This window comes from Pristiophorus japonicus, chromosome 11 (assembly GCF_044704955.1).
Source record: "Pristiophorus japonicus isolate sPriJap1 chromosome 11, sPriJap1.hap1, whole genome shotgun sequence".
Lineage (NCBI taxonomy): Eukaryota > Metazoa > Chordata > Chondrichthyes > Pristiophoridae > Pristiophorus > Pristiophorus japonicus.
The window spans coordinates 89414284-89436753 of record NC_091987.1 but is presented as its reverse complement, the minus strand read 5'-3'; the positions used below and the strand labels follow the sequence as shown (position 1 = coordinate 89436753).

Sequence of the window (22470 nt, the reverse complement as noted above, 5' to 3'; positions counted from 1 at the left end):
TTACTGATTGCCAACCAGAGACTGAACCATTTATTCCGAATCTCTGTCCTCGGTTAGCCAATCTTCTATCCATGCTAATATATTACTCCCAACCCCGTGAACTTTTATCTTGTGCAGTAACCTTTTGTGGCACCTTGTCAAATGCCTTCAGAAGTCCAATTACACCACATCCACTGGTTCCCCTTTATCCAACCCATTTGTTACATTCTCAAAGAACTCTAGCAAATTTGTCAAACATTACTTTCCCTTCATAAACCTATGCTGACTCTGCCTGACTGAATTTTGCTTTTCCAAATGTCCAGCTGCTGCTGCTTTAATAACAGACTCCAACTTTTTCCCAACCACAGATGTTAGGCTAACTGGTCTATAGTTTCCTGCCTTTTGCCTGCCTCCTTTTTTTAAATAGGGGCATTACATTTTTCAGTTTTCCAATCTGCTGGGATCTCCCCAGAATCCAGGGAATTTTGGTAAATTACAAGCAAATGCATCCACTATCCCTGCCGCTACTTCTCTTAAGATTCTACAATGCAAGCCATCAGGTCCAGGGGATTTATCTGCCTTTAGTCCCATTATCTTACTGAGTAACACCTCCTTAGTGATTGTGATGGTGTTAAGTTCCTCCCCTCCTATAGCCCCTAGACTATTCACTGTTGGAATATTGTTAGTGTCCTCTACCGTAAAGACTGATACAAAATATTTGTTCAGAGTTTCTGCCATCTCCACGTTCCCCATTACTAATTCCCCAGTCATGTCCTCCAAGGGACCAACATTTACTTTAGTCATCCTTTTCATATACCTAGAGAAACTCTTGCTATCTTTTTATATTTTGTGCTAGTTTACTTTCATAGTCTATCTTCCCTTTCTTAATCATTCTTTTAGTCGTTCTTTGCTGACTTTTAAAAGCTTCCCAATCTTCTGTCCTCCCACTAGTTTTGGCCACTTTGTATGCCCTTGTTTTTAAAATTGGATACCATCCTTTATTTCTTTAGTGAGCCACGGATGGCTCTCTTTTTTCTTACACCCTGTCCTCCTCACTGGAATATATTTTTCTTGAGTTGTGAAACATCTCCTTAAATGTAAACCACTGTTCATCAACCGTCCTACACTTTAATCTATTTTCCCAGTCCACTTTAGCCAACTCTGCCCTCATACCTTCATTGTCTCCTTTATTTAAGCTTAGTACATTGGTTAGAGATCCAATTTTTTCACCCTCCATCTGAATTTGAAATTCAATCATGCTATGATCACTCATTCCGAGGGGATCCTTTACTAGGAGATGGTTTATTAATCCTGTCTCACTACACAGGACCAGATCCAAGATAGCCTGCCCCCTGGTTGGTTCCGTTGCATACTGCTCAACGACTCTATGAACTCCTCCTCAAAGGCTACCCTGACCAAATTTGATTTGTCCAATCAATATGAAGGTTAAAATCACCCATGATTGTTGCTGTTCCCTTTTTACAAGCCCCCACTATTTCCTGGTTTATGCTCCGACCAACAGAGTTGCTACTGTTAAGGGGCCTATAGACTATGCCCACCAGTGACTTTTTCCCCTTATTGTTCCTTATCTCCACCCAACTGTTTCAACACCCTTATCATTTGAGCCAATATCGTTTCTTACTATTGCAGTGATTCCATCCTTTATCAATAGAGCTACCCCACCTCCTTTTCCTGTCAGTCAGCTTCCGGATTGTCAAGTACCATACCACTGAATATATAATTCGCAGTCCTGGCCACCTTGCAACGATGTCTCTGTAATGACTATCAGATCATACCCATTTGTCTCAACCAAAAGTGATCCCTAGCAGGAGTCATTTGAGAAAAGACTGGAGAAATTTGGGCTTTTCAGTCTTCAAAAGAAAGTGGCCACAAGATATAGGCATTATGTAAACAGATCCAGAACACAAAGTTAGTATGCAGGTACAGCAAGTAATCAAGAAGGCAAATGGAATTTGGTCTTTATTGCAAGGGGGATAGAGTATAAAAGCTACAACTGTACAGGGCATTGGTGAGGCCACACTTGGAGTACTGTGTACAGTTTTGGTCTCCGTATTTAAGGAAGGATATACTTGCATTGGAGGCTGTTCAGAGAAGGTTAATTCCAGAGATGAGGGGGTTGACTTATGAAGATAGGTTGAGTAGTTTGGGCCTGTACATATTGGAGTTCAGAAGAATGAGAGGTGATCTTATTGAAACATGTAACATAATGAGGGGGCTCAACAAGGTGGATGCAGAGAGTATATTTCCACTCAGTGGAAACTAAAACTAGGGGACATAGAATAAGGGGCCGCCCATTTAAAACTGAGATGAGGAGAAATTTCTTCTCAGGGGGTTGTAAATCTATGGAATTCTCTGCCCGAGAGAGCTGTGGAAGCTGGGACATTGAATATAATTAAGGCAGAGATAGACAGATTTTTGAGCGATAAGGGAGTAAAGGGTTATGGTGAGCGGGCAGGGAAGTGGAGCCGAGTCCGTGATCAGATCAGCCATGATCTTATTGAATGGCGGAGCAGGCTCGAGGGGCCATATGGCCTACTCCTGCTCCTATTTCGTATGTTCTTATGACCACTTCAGACTAATCTTTGACCGGACAAGGGGGATACAGATGGAAACTAGTAAAAAGCAAGCTCTTCATACATGGAACGAAATTCTAGGCAAGGTAATGGCGGCAAAAAACCCTGCAATCCGACAACAACAAATGGACTAAAATGGTTTCCTCATCTCTTATCCATCCTGTAAACCCTAGGTTTAGTACTATTGTCAATTCAGCACTTGTATTGGGATCCAGCACTTCCTTCGAACCATACTCAAACTTATATAAATCAGTACCCACTGCTGAAGAGAAAAATGTTCCAAGAATCTAAATACATGCCTTCCTAGTAGGTAAATGCATCATGCAGTGAAATCTATAATGTGCTGAGTTTGATGATCTTAGCACTGATGGGAGCATTACATTTGGCCTAAGAAAAGAAAAATCAAACGTCATTATTGACAGACCTTGCCTGGAATGTACACGTAATGAGAACAGGATTCAGCGTTACCAAAGATCAAATAGCCGGCCGCACTTACTGACCATACAAATGGCCAGTCTCGTGAATGAGGTACTGAATGGCAGCCATGAAATTATATCAAAGCATAAAATAGTACCTTAAGAAAAAGTTAGAAAATTGGAGGGAAAACAAAGCCTTTTGATGGCCTTCCACTCAGTACTTCATAAAAATTTTGTTACAGAATACAAACCTTGAAAGCCTGAAGATGGACATGTGCTTTTCGGTAACAGTATGCATCTCTATTGGAACCCAAGCGCCATCTTGGTATGGATCGATACACATTAATTTTATTCAACTCCAGTTGTTCTTGAGCAAACTTCAAGTTCAATGATGGAAGAATAAATTTCAAGTCCTGTGTTAGGAAAAAAAAGTTTTGACATACTTCTGAACCAAACACCTTATTCATGGTGTAACTTAAAACCTTTTGCCACAACATAGTTACCAGAGGGACGCACAGGTCACACTCTAGTCCAGAAGATACAAAAAGTTATGTTTATGAAGTATTAAATTAATGTTGTAATGCAAGTACATACCTCATCATCAAGTACTGGATACCTGTGCAATAAAAGAGTGCGCACAAGCTGGGATGATGCAAGGTCATTCAGTTTGAATTCTAAATTTACACCTGGCTTAAAATTCAGTCGCTGTTTCTTGAAAGGCAGTTCTGAGGAGGAATGAAAAAAAAGTCTAAATTTTATACGTTCGTGGAAATGCTCTGCTTTTTATGGTCGAGGTCGTCATTTGGCAACATTACAAAACTATTTTCCTAGGAATTCTATTGTAATGCTCATCAGTTGTGTGCATTTGCTCCACCAACAGCTGGTATTTTAAAATATATATATATTCATGGGGTGTGGGCATCGCTTGTACGGCCAGCATTTATTGCCCATTCCCAATTGCCCTTGAGAAGGCAGTAGTGAGCTGCCTTCTTGAACCCCTATGATGAAGGTACTGCCATTAGGGAGAGTTCCAGGATTTTGACCCAACCATGAAGGAGGAACAGTGATGTACGGTTGAGCGTCCGAAATCCAGAGTTCCAAAATTCAAAATGTTCCGAAGTCCAGACTACCCTGCCTTGGCTTCCCCCTCCCCCCCCCTTACCTCGGCCGCCCGACCACCACCATGGCCCAGACGTTGGAAAGAAGTTCCGAAATGCGGGAATATCCGAACCTCAGCCAGGGCATCTCCGGACTCTGATTCATCGCATAGACATTTCAAAATCCTTAAATACCTGAAATCCATAACGGCCTCGGTCCCGAGGTTTCCGGACGCTCCACCTGTATTGTCAAGTCAGGATAGTGTAAGACTTGGAGGGGAACTTAAAAGGTTTCCATATGCCTGCTGCCCTTATCCTTCTAGGTGATAGAGGTCGCAGGTTTGGGAGGTGCTGTTGAAGAAGCCTTGGTGAGTTGCCACAGTGCAGCTTGTAGATTCGGGGTTCTCAACCGGGAGTCCGCAAGAAGATTTCAGGGTGGTTTGTTTCATCAATATACAGGGGAGACTGATGTTTATGGCATAAAATCAGTAGGCTACCCTGTAAATTGAGATGAGTGGAATAATCTCAACGATACAAAGACTATGCATGCGCAGTCAATTCAGGGTCTGACTGTTGAACACCATTTGTATGGTTAGGCAAGTCCCTTTGTGTTTCATTAACTTTTACAGCAGTATTTATCTTGAAAAGTTTTTTTTTGATCCAGCCCCAATTGCTTCCACGTTCATAAACCACACCACTTTTAACCATTAAATAAATTAGTGAAAGTTACAATTTGTCTTCCGGGGGATTAAAACCAGATTTGGGGGTGGGGAAATGCGCGAGTTAGTCCGATGTTGCAGGGACCAAGGTAGCACAAGCCTCGCTTTCAACCCTTTACATTCCCCGGTGTCGGGTGGAAGCCGCTCACCCACTTGAAAAAGTCTGTGTCCCCCCCCCACCCCCACACCGATTAAAGTACCATTTAAGATGGGGAAGGAGCGCTGACAATGGAGAGAGCACACACGCCACATGGCCTTTGGGATGGGGTATAAAAAAAAACTTTCCAGTCTTTGAGCCTGTGGCGAGGCCATAATAATTTGGATTTGGTGCGGCGACTCTCTCCTGCAATGTCTTCAGGCAGGGTTCATAAAATAGCTGACGGCGTTACCATGATTTCTCGGACGGAAGGACAGGCCTTGTCTGGGCATCAGTTTCCCGCTGGCTATTTGTGAAAGGGTTAGGGAGGAGGAAAGTGGGGGGCTACCTTTGTCACTGAAGGATTTATGGCGGGTGGGGAAAGTCACTCAGGGCCCTGTAGATTTCCCCATTTGTCTCATGTGCAATCCGCCTCTGCCATTACTGATGCTGTTAATTCAAGTCACTGGCTTTCACCGCCACGTTGGGGTTTGGTATTGAAATAAGAGGGAAGTTCTGTTTCGGGCTGGAGGACTTGGACCTGGAATTTCAATCCAGTCTAGTTTTATGCACAAAACGAGAGCTTGCTTTGCTCCTGATTCATTTCCTGTTAAGCAACTGCTTGATGGGTGGAGCAGACTGAGCAGCAAATGGGCACATAATATAATAAAAACAGAAAATGCTGGAAATACTCAGTGGGTCAGGCAGCAACTGTGGTAAGAGAAACTGAGTTAACATTTCAGGCTGATGACCTTTCGTCAGACTTCAAAGTTAACTTTGTTTCACACTCCACAAAAACTGCCCAACGTGTTGAGTATTTCCAGCAATTTCTGTTTTTATTTCAGATTTGCAACATCTGCAGTACTTTGTTCATGTACATTTAGGACTTGAATTCTTCTTCATGCAAGGTGTAATAGAGCGATTAACAAATAATTATCATACAGAAAAAAATACCTATGTGGTCTTATAGGAGATCAGCGGAATTTTTATAACATGGGTGGAGGCCTCAGAAGCAAAAAGGTTGAGAACCCCTGTTGTAGATGGTACACATTACAGCCACGATGCGCCGTTGGAGGAAGGAGTGATTGCTTAAGGTGGTAGATGGGGTGCCAATCAAACGGGCTGCTTTGTCCTGGATGGTGTTGAGCTTCTAGAGTGTTGTTGGGGCTGCACTCATCCAGGCAAGTGGGGAGTATTCCATCATACTCCTGACTTGTGCCTTGTAGATGGTGGAAAGGTTTTGGGGAGTCAGGAGTGAGCCACTCTCAGCAGAATACCCAGCCTCTGACCTCCTGCTGTTGTTGCCATAGTATTTATTTGGCTGGTCCAGTTAAGTTTCTGGTCAATGTGACCCCCAGGATGTTGATGGTGGGGGATTCGACAATGGTAATGCTATTGAATATCAAGGGTGGTGGTTAGAATCTCTCTTATTGGAGATGGTGATTGCCTGGCACTTGTATGGCACGAATGTTACTTGCCACTTATCAGCCCAAGCCTGAATGTTGTCCATGTCTTGCTGCATGCCAGAGGAATCACCAGCACTATATAAATGTCTTGCCTCAGAAGCAAGAAGCAGACTTCAGTGACAACAGGTCACACCCAGCAGTCAATCATGAATCAAAAATGAAGACAACTACATAACATCTGCCATCTGACACCCACAGTGGACATGGATTCTCTCAAGCCCACAGTAGGATTCTGATCTCCAACAATAAACGGGATTTGGATGAAATACTCAAGTTTGGATTATTATGCATATCACACACCATTCTTGTTGCCATTTTGCAATGTTTTTGTATGATAATTGGAAGCTGCTGATGAACTGAAGTACAATCTTCTTCCTTCTCCAAACTTTCTTCTTGGAAACGGCGAGATTTCAGAAATATTATCTGTTGAAAGGAAAACTAAAATGTACTTACAGCAAAAGGATAAGATAGCTAACAGCTAGTGGCTACTAGTCAAGTATAAACAAGGGTGGCCTGGCAGTGCAAGATTTCAGAGCTCTTACATCTTAACCAAATAATCACAGAGCTGCCCATCACTTTAATCTACCCAAGAAAGAAAAGAAAGACTTGGATTTATATAGCACCTTTCACGACCACCAGACATCTCAAAAGCGCTTTACAGCCAATGAAGTACATTTGCAATGTAGTGACTGGGAAACACGGCAGCCAATTTGTGCACAAGCAAGCTCCCACAAACAGCAATGTGATAATGACCAGATAATCTGTTTTTGTTATGTTGATTAAGGGATAAATATTGACCAGGACACCAGGGATAACTCCCCTACTCTTCTTCGAAATAGTGCCATGGGATCTTTTACATCCACTTGAGCGCAGACAGGGCCTTGGTTTAACATCTCATCCGAAAGACGGCAACTCCGACTGTCCAGCACTCCTTCAGCACTGCACTGGAGTGCCAGCCTAGAGAGTGTTTTTGCTCAAGTCCCTGGAGTGGGACTTGAACCCACAACCTACTCCAATTGCCTGTCCTCCAACAGGGGCCTGGTCTAAGCAATTCAAGAACAGTGAATCAGAAAAATGGCATCATCTTACATGCTCAGCTTGAAATTATATGTCTTGCAACAAATATGGCCATGAAGATCATTCTAGTCTACAGCTCAATGATAGCACTCTTTCCTGCAAGTCAGAAAGTCATGGGTTTATGCCCAACTCGAGACTGGAGTACATAATCTAGAGTGACACTTCAGTGTAGAAGTGAGGGAGTACGGCACTGTTGGAAGGGCCATCTTTTTGGGTGAGGCCCCACCTGTCCTCTTGGGTGGATGGAATTATTCGAAGAGGAGCTGCGTTCTCATGGCAACATTTACCCTCAACCAATATCAAGACAGATTTTCTTGTTATTTCTTTTTGTTACTTGCGAGATCTTGCTGTGCAAAAATTGGGATGTGTTTGTCCACATAGGTGTGACTACATTTCAAAAGTACTTCATTAACTAAAGTACTTTGGGACATCCTGAGAAAATGAAAGATGCTATAAATTCAGTTTGCTCTTTTGGAAACAGTCTACAAAAGGAAACGGTAAAGTTCTTGAAAGGCAGTTGTAGAATCTGATTTATTTTTCCCTGCCAAAATGCAGTGCATCCTCCAGTAGCAACAAGCTACCAAACTATAAATATGTGAAGAGAAAAAGATTAGTGAAGACAAATGTAGGTCCCTTGCAGTCGGATTCAGGTGAATTTATAATGGGGAACAAAGAAATGGCAGACCAATTGAACAAATACTTTGGTTCTGTCTTCACGAAGGAAGACACAAATAACCTTCCGATTGTACTAGGGGACAGTGGGTCTATTGAGAAAGAGGAACTGAAGGATATCCTTATTAGGCGGGAAATTGTGTTCGGGAAATTGATGGGATTGAAGGCCGATAAATCCCCGGGGCTTGATAGTCTGCATCCCAGAGTGCTCAAGGAAGTGGCCCTAGAAATAGTGGATGCATTGGTGATCATTTTCCAACAATCTATCGACTCTGGATCAGTTCCTATGGACTGGAGGATAGCTAATGTAACACCACTTTTTAAAAAAGGAGAGAGAAAACAGGTAATTATAGACCGGTTAGCCTGACATCAGTAGTGGGGAAAATGTTGGAATCAATCATTAAGGATGAAATAGCAGCGCATTTGGAAAGCAGTGAGAGGATCGGTCCAAGTCAGCATGGATTTATGAAAGGGAAATCATGCTTGACGAATCTTATGGAATTTTTTGAGGATGTAACTAGCAGAGTGGACAAAGGAGAACCAGTGGATGTGGTGTATTTGGACTTTCAAAAAGCTTTTGACAATGTCCCGCACAAGAGATTGGTGTGCAAAATCAAAGCGCATGGTATTGGGGGTAATGTACTGACGTGGATAGAGAACTGGTTGGCAGATAGGAAGCAGAGAGTCGGGATAAACGGGTCCTTTTCAGAATGGCAGGCAGTGACTAGTGGAGTGCCGCAGGGCTCAGTGCAGGGACCCCAGCTCTTTACAATATACATGAATGATTTGGATGAAGGACTTGAGTGTAATATCTCCAAGTTTGCAGATGACACTGTTGGAGCGGATTTTTGGACATATACTTGATTAGTATACGGGACCAAACATTTGTTTTATTTTCCCCTTTAATGAATTTTGTAAGGGACAATACTGATGCATTATGTTTTATATAAAAAACACAGTTAGACTTCAAGGTATGCTGGCCTTGAGTTAAGGAGATAGGAAAGTGAGATAATGAACACTGGAGAGTTACGTGCTGGGTATGTTTGTTTATACCGGTGCCAAAAGCCTGTACTTGTTTATACTGCCCTGTTACAATGCAGGATGGTTTATACCAAAAGCTTAGCCTTCGATAGTAAAAGCTTTGTAGTGCTAAAGCATATGTTATAAAGTGACGTAATTTGTAAGATAAAAGAACCTCACTGAAGATACCAATTTGAGAATTGGTTCAAGAAGTCTTTAACACTTCTCCCAAAGCTTTGTCTCCGATTTAATAAACCTCTCTTTATATATTATACAGTCTTGGAAATATTTTTCCACAACAAAATGGCGTCACGGGAACAGGATACTGTCCGATCAGACGCGATCACTTAAGACAGTATCTGGAATCTGGTGTTAGAGACTGAAAAGAGAGGTGTACGGGCACGACGGGATAGTGTATAAGATACGAGTAAACAGATAGCGGGAAGAGGCTGACTAACCAGTTTGAGTTGTCCCTTTAGTAAATAAGGTCGGTGCGGAAGGGAACTGATCGATCCAACCTAGAGCCGAAAACTCCGGTGGTAAGGAAACACGCTAGCTTTGTTGCGAAGACAAAGGGTCTCCACAGAGTAGTCGTGGACGTGAGTATTACAGAAACAAAGGGAAACGTCCGAGACTGGCGAACATGGAAGGTAAGGAAGGGAATGTAAAACGCGGGCTGCCCGGGTCATTAATTAATTCCTATCATTAATTGTAACTTGCGTAATTACGTAATGCCATAAAAAAGCTGATAGTGACTATCTTAAGTGACATATGGATCCAGACATAAGCTTTGTTGAATGGAGAGAGACTTTTGTGAGTGTCTATTTTGAAAGAAGAGTACTAGAGTGATTTTGACTGTGGAATGAATGAAAACCTGCTTGGGAAGGTGTGGAGTTGCCTGTCTGTTTTAGCTCCACCCACTCTTTCCAAACAGAGTGAAATGTTTTTTTTTTTTTTAAAACCCTTCGTAGTGTTGTCCTGTATGTGGGAAGTTTAAGAAACTGTGAACCTTATGGTATTACATTTTAAGTTAGAAACGAAGGTGTGCATATATTCGGATGATAAGTTACAGAGCTAGGAAATGCACAAAGGATAGATTTGTTGAGTAAAAGATAAAAATACATGGTCCCGGTAGTAAAAAAAAAAGAATTTGACACGCTCACTTACTTGTCGAAAGAAAACATGCAATTGGGTTGAAAGACATAAATTTAGTCCAGGAATGAGATAAAGAATGCCTTTTAAAACGCTCCCATTTTCCTTTGTGTAAAACCTTGACACGAAAGCTTCTAGCTCAGTAAAAAAAAAAAGTTTTATAAATTTAGAAATATTTTCAGGGATCAGGTCAAACTCCTGGGTGAGTGATGAGCTATCTGTGAAGGTGTAAAAGGGACTTTTGAAAAAGGCTAAAACAGTAAGCTTTAGCAGTTTAGAAAAGAAAAAGATAAAGCAGGAAAAGGTCTCTGCCACGGGAACAGGAGGAGGGCAGAAAAGGGGGACTTGCCATAATTGTGGAAAACTGGGCCATTTTGCCAGGGAATGCAAAGGGAAAGGCAGTGAAAAGCAATGTACGTATTGTGGTAAGAAAGGGCACCTGGAAGCGACATGCTATAGTAAAAATGGCTATCCTAATAAGGCAAGGACCCTGTCAGAACAGGAATACCAGAAGTGGCAGGTGTACAAAGCCACCCGGTGATGTCCGGCAGCCCCTGTACAAAGTAAAAAGGAGGGAAGGATATATGTGTCTGCACTAGTAGGGGGCCGACAGTGTGAGATGCTAGTGGACACGGGAGCCTCAATATCCATTACCAATATGCCCCTTCCCGTCACCGACAAGGCGGCTCTGATAAACGGAATAGATGGACGGCCCACACTGGCCTACCTGAGTACCACCCAATTGGTGGAAATTGATAGAAACATAGAAAATAGGTGCAGGAGCAGGCCATTCAGCCCTTCTAGCCTGCACCGCCATTCAATGAGTTCATGGCTGAACATGAAACTTCAGTACTCCCTTCCTGCTTTCACGCCATACCCCTTGATCCCCCGAGTAGTAAGGACTTCATCTAACTCCCTTTTGAATATATTTAGTGAATTGGCCTCAACTACTTTCTGTGGTAGAGAATTCCACAGGTTGACCACTCTCTGGGTGAAGAAGTTTCTCCTCATCTCGGTCCTAAATGGCTTACCCCTTATCCTCAGACTGTGACCCCTGGTTCTGGACTTCCCCAACATTGGGAACATTCTTCCTGCATCCAACCTGTCCAAACCCGTCAGAATTTTAAACGTTTCTATGAGGTCTCCTCTCACTCTTCTGAACTCCAGTGAATACAAGCCCAGTTGATCCAGTCTTTCTTGATAGGCCAGTCCCACCATCCCGGGAATCAGTCTGGTGAATCTTCGCTGCACTCCCTCAATAGCAAGAATGTCCTTCCTCAAGTTAGGAGACCAAAACTGTACACAATACTCCAGGTGTGGCCTCACCAAGGCCCTGTACAACTGTAGCAACACCTCCCTGCCCTTGTACTCAAATCCCCTCGCTATGAAGGCCAACATGCCATTTGCTTTCTTAACCGCCTGCTGTACCTGCATGCCAACCTTCAATGACTGATGTACCATGACACCCAGGTCTCGTTGCACCTTCCCTTTTCCTAATCTGTCACCATTCAGATAATAGTCTGTCTCTCTGTTTTTACCACCAAAGTGGATAACCTCACATTTATCCACATTATACTTCATCTGCCACACATTTGCCCACTCACCTAACCTATCCAAGTCACTCTGCAGCCTCATAGCATCCTCCTCGCAGCTCACACTGCCACCCAACTTAGTGTCATCCGCAAATTTGGAGATACATTTAATCCCCTCATCTAAATCATTAATGTATAATGTAAACAGCTGGGGCCCCAGCACAGAACCTTGCGGTACCCCACTAGTCACTGCCTGCCATTCTGAAAAGTACCCATTTACTCCTACTCTTTGCTTCCTGTCTGACAACCAGTTCTCAATCCACGTCAGCACACTACCCCCAATCCCATGTGCTTTAACTTTGCACATTAATCTCCTGTGTGGGACCTTGTCGAAAGCCTTCTGAAAGTCCAAATATACCACATCAACTGGTTCTCCTTTGTCCACCCTACTGGAAACATCCTCAAAAAATTCCAGAAGATTTGTCAAGCATGATCTCCCTTTCACAAATCCATGCTGACTTGGACCTATCATGTCACCATTTTCCAAATGCGCTGCTATGACATCCTTAATAATTGATTCCATCATTTTACCCACTACTGAGGTCAGGCTGACCGGTCAATAATTCCCTGCTTTCTCTCTCCCTCATTTTTTAAAAAGTGGGGTTACATTGGCTACCCTCCACTCCATAGGAACTGATCCAGAGTCAATGGAATGTTGGAAAACGACTGTCAATGCATCCGCTATTTCCAAGGCCACCTCCTTAAGTACTCTGGGATGCAGTCCATCAGGCCCTGGGGATTTATCGGCCTTCAATCCCATCAATTTCCCCAACACAATTTCCCGACTAATAAAGATTTCCCTCAGTTCCTCCTCCTTACTAGACCCTCTGACCCCTTTTATATCTGGAAGGTTGTTTGTGTCCTCCTTAGTGAATACTGAACCAAAGTACTTGTTCAATTGGTCTGCCATTTCTGATAACTTATATATACCCATGAGATTTTACGTATGCAAGAATCGTGAGGGAACAATATTGGGGAATGATGTAATGAGGGAATTTAAGGCCCTGATTGATTGCGGCAAGGGGAAACTGACATGGCCAAAGGCGGAGGGCAGTAAGGGAGATATAGGACAGATAGCCCACCATGTGGAAAGTATAGGTGTAGCTACAGCCACAAAAACTGACTGGCTTATTGGGACTGGAGGGTATGGAGGCATATGTGCCTCTGTGCCCGGGGTCTGGGCACAGACAAAATTGGATACTGGAAAGGCGAAGATGGATCCTATTAAAGTCCCTGGACCACCTCATAAACCACACCGACAATACCCTATAAGACCTGAAGCTAGAACAGCGGTTGTAGAAATAGTGAAAGGGCTAATGGAAAAGGGTATCTTAAAAGAAACAGTTAGCACCACTAACTCCCCAACAAGGCCCAGGTAGGGAAATCCCAGGTCCTGTACCTAGGGTACTGCCTCTCAAAGGAGCTGAAAGAAATGCCCTCGAATAGGAAAAAGGCTGTCAAGTAATGGTAAGGGGGGTGAGGAAGGTACTGGGCCTCTTTAATTACAGCCGAAACTTTATCCTTGATTTTGCAAAAATTGCTGAGCCAATACAAAGATTAGTGAAAGGGGGGAAACCGGCCCTAGACCTCAGAGTGGGGCCCTGAACAAGAACAGGCGTATAGTAAACTCAAGTCAGAACTAGTCTCCGCACCTGGATTGGGACTGCCTGACATAGGTAAGGATTTCCACATCCACTGTAACAATGAAGGTGGGTTCTATATGGCCATGGTCACCCAAGATCACGGGGATAAAAGGAGACCTATAGCCTATTACTCTACCACCGAAAGCTCGGTGGTGACTGGGTTATCCAGATGTATAGCCGCGCTAGATTGCGCAGCTTGGGCGGTAAAAATGAAGCGAGCCTGTGGTGATGACTGGAAACATCATTCTCCACACTAAACACACATTGGTAGAAATGTTAAACACAGGAAAACTGAGAACCGTATCTAATATGAGACGGGCAAAGTAGGAAGCAGACCCAACAAAGCGGTAACCATAATTAGGGATGTAGGAAACAATCCCGCAGAAGGTATGATGGGTGAAGGGGAACCCCACTTTTGCGAAGAGGTATGTGAGGATATGGAAGAGGATAGAATAAAAGACACCCCCCTTCAAACCGCAGAACAAACCTTGTTTGTGGACGGCTCACGAAAATACGTAGAGGGACTACCTCGTACCGGATGGGCCGTAGTTAACCAGAGACAGTTGAATCAGGGCGAATTAATGGGGGGTCGTCAGCTCAAGTGGCAGAACTGGTAGCCCTTACCCAGGCACTGGAATTATCGGAAAATAAGATTGTTAATATCTATACGGACAGTAAATATGCATTTGGGGTAGTACACGATTATATGACAGCATGGGGGAGAAGGGGTGTTTGCGATGGATAAAGACATAACTTACTAAATACCAGTTGATATCAGCTGTGAAAAAGATATTGGTTTAATTGGAAAAAAAAAAGAATTTGAAGAGGTAAAAAAAACACTCTCCATTGATAATGATTTTAAATTATTAAAATTAAGTCAGTGCCGCTGGGGCCCCGAGACGAACAGGTAGGTATTGAGAAACTACACCAGGACACTTCCGAGGAAGAAATAGGTATGTGGACAAAGCAGGGAGCAACGCAAGGGAAGGATAACGTTTGGAGACGAAACGACAAGGTAATGGCGCCTGAATGCATACAGAATACCTTATTGGAGTTGCATCATGGCCTGTCTCATTCAGGACAAGAGGCCATGACCGGGAGTCTTGGGAGAGATTGGTGGTGGAAAGGGATGGCGAGAGATATTGCCAAATATTGCCATCGATGCATTACGTGCGCACAATATAATCCAGGCAGGCCCATTAAAATTAAAATGGGACACCAGCCCCGTCCACGGGGGCCATGGGAACACGTACAAATTGATTTCACAGGTCCTTTGCCCCCATCCCATGGAAAAATATACTGCCTAGTGATTATAGATCAATTTACCCGGTGGGTGGAAGCTTTCCCCACACGTGATTGCACTGCCTCAACAGTGGCAAGGATATTCTGACCAAGGCACCTACTTCACCGGAAAAATTGTAAAAACAATATGCCAGCTGATGGGCATAAAACAAAAATTCCACATCCCCTACCACCCGCAGAGTTCTGGGATGGTAGAGCGCATGAACCATACCCTCAAGAACGCCCTGGCAAAGGCCATGCAAACGTCAGGAAAAACGTGGACAGAAGTATTACCCATTATATTGATGAAGTTAAGAGCCACGACAAACCGGACAACCGGATTAACTCCTTATGAACTAATGACAGGAAGGGCGATGCAATTACCAGAGAACATCATAACAGGGGGGGCAGATGTAGGCCCATTAAAAGACAAAATAAAACGGTATGTTTTGGAATTAAGTACTCAATTAAAAGGGATGCGTAAATTAGTTAGGGACAATCAGGAAGAAAGAGACGCGGAAGCAGAGCTTACAAAGCTCCCTGAAGTTCCGTTGGCGGGAAGTCGCGTTATGGTAAGGGTCCTCCCGGGAAAACCGGGGTTTGCCCCAAAAATGGATAGGACCATATGAGGTTATAATCAGCAGGGACACTTGTGCCTGCATCGATGTTAAAGGGAACGGACAATGGAAGCATTGGACCCAGCTTAAAGTTTTTGAACCAGCCGTTTAGCACACGTATTAGTTGTTGTTGTTTGTCTATTTACAGATTGACAGCGAGAGATTCTTCAAGCAAGCCATACGGCCATTTTGCCTTTGACTATTTGTTAATTATAGAGTAATAAGATGAAACTATATATTGTGATCGGTGCGATTATCACAGTTCGTGTTCAGTCCGGCCTGCTAGCTAGACCGAAACGAGAGTTACATGTGAATACCTTTTTGTACATGTCTTATGTTTATGCGGAAAATGAGAACTTTTCTAGTTGCTGGGTATGTTCGCACATCCCCATACATATCAAAGGAGGCATCCCTTTGAGGTCAATCTCCCTTAACATCTCGGAAGTAGCAGAGTGGGTAATGCGACAAAACGGTACAGGGGAAGTAAATGATACTTGGAACCAGAGTGGGGATAAAGAAACGTGGAGATCGGGGGGTTACCTTTTGGATGCATTTGACGGATGGTACCAGCCGGAATACAATAGGTCGGTACGACCCCCGTTCCTGGTTTTGACCAATACCTCAGGAGTTGGAAGGCCCACCGATGACATTTGTTTCACTAGAAACATGACCGGTGAGGAAACCGGTTTTGTAGCAGGATACTTTAACCTCGCCAGGTGGAACATAATAGCCAGCGAAACAACAAACCAGGGGTTCTTTGAAATAGAGGGTTTGAAGAATCAGACAAGTAGCCAGGACTGGGACCCTAAGATTAGGTGGCGACGGGGGCTGAGAGAGAGATTGGGATCGAATCTAACAGCATACAATGGCACTTATTTTGTGTGCGGGCATAAGGCCTACCCGTGGTTGCCACAGGACTGGAGGGGGTCCTGTTATTTGGGATATGTGGTCCCCTTTTGTCAGATGGGTACGTACTTTAGCAGAAGTATAGACACCAGGTCGACTAAGACGAGATCTTACCCCGGTAGAGAGGCTATTTGGGGTCATGATGCTCCCATTCGGGATAGGACACACCATGGATGAATTACGTAACCTAGAGAGGGTACTGGAACAGATAGTTAATGACACTGCTGAAGCAATGGAGGGCATAACGGCTGAAATGGTAGCCATACGCACAATGTGCCTTAATTGGAGCTGAATGTTGCACTTACATTCCCGATAATTCAGAAAACATAACCAACCTCGCTGATCACATAAGAAGGGAGGTAAAGAAGTTATCCACAACAGCAGGAGGATCTGGCTGGTTTGACTGGCTGTTAGGGGGATCCTGGGGGTCCTATCGTATGCATGGAGTAATTATTCTGGTTGTAATAATTACTTGCTGCCTGATTATCGGGCGTTTTGATATCTGCTGTAAAGTTATGATGGCTCGACTGAGACAAGTAGCCAGTGTAATCGCCGAAGAAGAAGCACACCTGATGGAAATACCTGAAGACACCAAGGATGAAGAAACAGACGACGTTGACATCGACCACTATCTTTGAAGGGTAGCCTAGAGCTACAGGCAAGGTGGACATACGGAACATCAGGGAAGTAACATACCCCAAAGGATGAATATATGACAATATGATACTATCATTGTGGTCATCTGGATTTCGTGAACATCATCCAGGACCAAAAGGGGGAATATTGTTGGAGCGGATTTTTGGACATATACTTGATTAGTATATGGGACCAAACATTTGTTTTATTTTCCCCTTTAATGAACTTTGTCAGGGACAATACTGATGCATTATGTTTTATATAAAAAACACAGTTAGACTTCAAGGTATGCTGGCCTTGAGTTATGGAGATAGGAAAGTGAGATAATGAACACTGGAGAGTTAAGTGCTGGGTATGTTTGTTTATACCGGTGCCAAAAGCCTGCACTTGTTTATACTGCCCTGTCACAATGCAGGATGGTTTATATCAAAAGCTTAGCCTGCGATAGTAAAAGCTTTGTAGTGTTAAAGCATGTGTTGTAAAGTGACGTAATTTGTAAGATAAAAGAACCTCACTGAAGATACCAATTTGAGAATTGGTTCAAAGACCCCTGTCTTTAACACTTCTCCCAAAGCTTTGTCTCCGATTTAATAAACCTCTCTTTATATATTATACAGTCTCGGAAATATTTTTCCACAACAACACTAAACTGGGTGGCGGTGTGAGCTGTGAGGGGGATGCTAAGAGGCTGCAGGGTGACTTGGACAGGGTAGGTGATTGGGCAAATGCACAGTAGATGCAGTATAATGTGGATAAATGTGAGGTTATCCATTTTGGGGGCAAAAACACGGGCAGATTATTATCTGAATGGTGGCAGATTAGGAAAAGGGGAGGTGCAATGAGATCTAGGTGTCATGGTTCATCAGTCATTGAAAGTTGGCATGCAGGTACAGCAGGCAGTGAAGAAAGCAAATGGTATGTTGGCCTTCATAGCTAGGGGATTTGAGTATAGGAGCAGGGAGGTCTTACTGCAGTTGTACAGGGCCTTAGTGATGCTCACCTGGAATATTGTGTTCAGTTTTGGTCTCCAAATCTGAGGAAGGACGTTCTTGCTATTGAGGGAGTGCAGCGAAGATTCACCAGACTAATTCCAAGGATGGCTGGACTGTCATATGAGGAGAGACTGGATCAACTGGGCCTTTATTCACTGGAGTTTAGAAAGATGAGAGGGAATCTCACAGAAACGTATAAGATTCTGATGGGACTGGACAGGTTAGATGTGGGAAGAATGTTCCCGATGTTGGGGAAGTCCAGAACCAGGAGACACAGTCTTAGGATAAGGGGTAGGCCATTTAGGACTGAGATGAGGAGAAACTTCTTCACTCAGAGTTTTTAACCAGTGGAATTCCCTGCCGCAGAGTGTTGTTGATGCCAGTTCATTGGATATATTCAAGAGGGAGTTAGATATGGCCCTTATGGCTAAGGGGATCAAGGGATATGGAGAGAAAGCAGGAATGGGGTACTGAGGTGAATGATCAGCCATGATCTTATTGAATGGCGGTGCAGGCTCGAAGGGCCGAATGGCCTACTCCTGCACCTATTTTCTATGTATATATTTTGATCCTCACATAAGTCAATAAATTTTAAGCCACCAATCTGCAAACGATATTTTGTAGGGTGGGGGGGCAGGCAGAGGGAAATAAATACAGATGATCAAGTAACTCAATGGTTCCTATAGCATTGGGATCACAGAAATGTCACCTGTAGAAACAAACGCTGAGGGATGCATAATGTAGGTTGCAAGAGAAGCCTGATATTCTAGGCTTTTGGTTGACTACCTTCAGAGGTGGGGATTTTTTTTCAGAACCATTCCATCAGAAAATTAAATATGTTTGGTAGTGTCCCAAAAGCCTTTTCACGCCATGCTTTGCATTCTAATTGTGATCTGGCTACTTTTGGGCTGTACAATGGCATTGCACATTTGACCTGCACAAGTGCAGCTGAATATACCAAATAGGCTGACTTACAACTCTGTTGACCTTCCTTTCTCAACTAGATAGTGCGAGTGGAAATAGGATCAACTACGTCTCCACCAGACTGCAACTGTACTCCTGGTAACAAACTAAGAGGCATTGGATTAGCCCATTCCCCTTTATTAAAGATTTCTCAGAGAAAAATGGGATGAAGATGGCTGATGCCCTTATTAATGATCATATACCATGGGGAAAATACACACACAGAACAAACCTGGCGTTGCATTCAGATTTTGCACCAAACGATCATCTGATGAGATGTTGTCTGTTCTTAGGAAAGAGGTTGGGATATTGGCACTCAGTGTTGTTAACCGTGACTGTGTTCTTGTCGAATTCAGAATGTCTTCATAGGACCTGCGCAGATGGACTGAAGGAAAAAAGGTATTTTAAATACGGTTTAACAGAATTTCTGCGTATACATGAGACAGTACCTGCAAGTTATTTTGCTTCCATTATTTAAAAGACAAAAGTATATGCCATAGGCAGCCAACCAAGCTTCCTGGCAGTCTTGTACTGCAGCAAATGTGTGATCCTGGGTGGATAAAAGAAAACTAGTTGTTGAAGATTTTTTTTTAAGTGAATACCTGTATTACTCACTATGGCATATGCTACATATGCACTTGAACCATGCACTTCATCATAAGCAATAGTTGTGTTTTAAGTGACTTTTGCACAAATGGCAAAACACGTTTCCCCCTAGAGGCACTAGTTCAAGATGATCACCAAAAAAAAACACAGGGAGGTTAGAATATTTTTAGTTGTTAGTACGTTTAATACCCTATCAAAAGCAGAGGTGGAACAAAATCCACAATAATTTATAAAATAAAAAAGACAAATTAAAAATGTACAGGAAGGACAAGAGATTGGAATTAAGCAATAATCTTTCAGAAAGCAAGCAGAAACATGATGGGCCTCCTCCCATGTGGTAAAATTTTGTGCGCGTTGCCATCGAGGATGATAAACTGGATGTTCAATTTACAATTTCCTTGTAGGCCGTCAGTCGGAATATTGCCTGCTGAAGCTTAAAACCCATTGTAAATGTGACTTTAATCAATCATTTATTTATTTAATCAGGTAGGCAATGAAGACCTACCAACAGGGGTCTCACGATTTGTCTAAAAGGTTAGCTTTAAGGATTAGAAAAAAAAACTAAATCATATAAAATTCACACTCAAGGTTTAAAAAATAAATCTATTTCTCCGTACTTCACGTTTTTGTACCCAAAATGTCTCGATCAGATCATACCTAGTCATTATTGGCTATGCATTACACTATAAGATAATACATTATATTGGTCAATATAAACAAACAATCAATACAGTATACATTTAAATAGCTGTCACAGAACAAAAGTTATTTTTTTAAATCATGATGATATTTAAATAGTGACACCCTTAAATTGCTGGCTCACGTTTGGCGCCTACTGGACCTTCTATTTCCTCCAATAGTGAACAACACCCTCAAATTATTTCAATTGATCAACCAACGTTATAGATTAGATTTGTTTACTTGGTTTATATCTACAATATTTTCTATTTTTAAGTTTAAAGAGAGATATATTTTGTATGAATATGCAGGATGGTGAAAACCGCTTTCTCATCTGCCCGCCAATATCACAGCAGAACAACTCTCCGTTTAAAAGCATGTAACTTATATTTTTCTTACAAGATCGGCACAGATCGATAGTTTAACTTCACAGACACAATACTTTGTGTATATTACCACTGTATTGACTTCCAACAATGTTTGAAACTGGCAAACGACAGCAGTCTCCTTCCCTCCCCCATCACCTCGTCTCAGTTCAGCGCCTTATTTTTTCCGCGTCTATTTAAAAATGGGTTTCTACTCACCAGCAATTTTCGGCTGCGGATTTGGAATTTCCACTAGAACTCGCCTTAGGTTTACAGCAGGAGCCATTAACAATATAGAGGAACCCGACCTAAATTGCCCAATTTTGGGGGGGGGGGGGAACTAAAAATTCTTGAACTATTAAAAAGCTCCTGGATCCGAGCTCAGTTTTTCTGCTAAATAAGTGCTTGCTTCGATGTGAACAGCACTGGATAAAAGAGGATGCACTTTTTTTTATATACCGTAAATGTTCACTGACTGATTTTTGAAATTTGGTGGTATTTCCCCCCTCCCCTTTCCCCTTTCCCCTTCCCCCAGCCCTCTTTCTTACTGTCCAGCTGACTGCCCTGCACTAAATGACTGATTCACTAAAATCTTCCCGTCCTCTGGCTGCAATGTAACAAAGTGGAAATTGCCGCGCGGGCGGGGCTTCGACAATTTCACCCAATAGCATCGGCGCACCGTACCCCACCGTATCCTATTGGATACTCGTCAGTCCTTTTAACCGGAACTCATTTGCCTGTATAATACTGTTGCAAACAAGGAAGACTTTATGATCACCTTGGGCTAAAGATATACGTACACTTCGAAAATTGTCGATTTATGAATTAATTATACACGGGCAGACACTGAGAAAGGTGATCATGACTTTTCAGGAAATAGATTAAAATTTAGGATTGAAGCACATTTGCTTCATACAGGACTGTGGATTCATACAGGAGGAGCAAACTCAAGTCATTTTTGCTCATATCGCGCCTGACCCGAACACACGAATTTAAAGTATTTTCAGAGAAAGCTTGTATTTATAACAACACAAGTAGAGAGTAGCACAAGAAAAATCACATTGCGCATGCTTAGAAATCTGAACTAGAAACAGAAAATGCTGGAAACACACAGCAATCTGAGGAAAGAGAAACAAGAGTTAACACGTTGCAGGTCGATGACCTGTCGTCAGAACTGGAAGATGTTCGAGTTGAACAGCTTTTAAGCAATTGCAGAGTCTGGGGAAAGAACAAAAGGGAAATGTCTATGATAAAGTGGAGGACAGAAGTAATTAAATGACAAAAGGAATGATGGCGCAAGGCAAAAGGGGACGATAATTGGATAAGTAAAGAAACAAAAGATGGATTCAGAGGAGCTGTAGATGGTAATAGCAGAATAGTCTCTGAGGCAATCCCTTGGAGTCGAGGATGGTTAGATGCAGGAAGAATGTTCCCGATGTTGGGGAAGTCCAGTACCAGGGGTCATAGTCTAAGGATAAGGGGTAAGCCATATGGGACCAAGATGAGGAGAAACTTTTTCACCCAGAGAATTGTGAACCTATGGAATTCTCTACCACAGAAAGTTGTTGAGTCTATTTCGTTGAATATATTCAAAAAGGAATTATATGTGGCCCTTACGGCTAAAGGGATCAGAGGGTATGGAGAGAAGGCAGGAGTGGCGTACTGAAGTTGCATGATCAGCCATCATAGGCAGTCCCTCAGAGCGAGAATGGCTTGCTTCCACGCCAAAAAGGAATGAGTTCACGGGTGTTTCAATGAAAGACCTAATATTCCAGATCCCGATCTTGGCGGGTGGAAGATGCCTGTGCTTGGATTTTTTTAACACGTGGTGGCCGTTGCACACCAGCCATGATCATATTGAAT

The 22470-nt window shown here is 42.9% G+C and overlaps 1 protein-coding gene across 2 annotated transcripts in view; it reads right to left on the bottom strand.

Moving 5' to 3' along the window:
• LOC139275791 (uncharacterized) overlaps positions 1 to 21113 on the bottom strand; it is a 31168-nt gene extending 10055 nt beyond the window's left edge. The window contains exons 1-5 of one of the 2 annotated variants that reach the window (XM_070892995.1): positions 20827 to 21113; positions 19191 to 19343; positions 6708 to 6830; positions 3584 to 3714; positions 3241 to 3402 (exon numbers count right to left, since the gene is read on the bottom strand). In XM_070892995.1, the coding sequence (XP_070749096.1) occupies positions 3241 to 3402; positions 3584 to 3714; positions 6708 to 6830; positions 19191 to 19343; positions 20827 to 20893 (636 nt within the window). In that variant the 5' untranslated portion in view covers positions 20894 to 21113. The remainder of the gene's footprint in view (positions 1 to 3240; positions 3403 to 3583; positions 3715 to 6707; positions 6831 to 19190; positions 19344 to 20826) is intronic. The other variant, XM_070892996.1, reaches the window with a different exon arrangement.
• Between the last annotated feature and the right edge of the window lie 1357 nt (positions 21114 to 22470).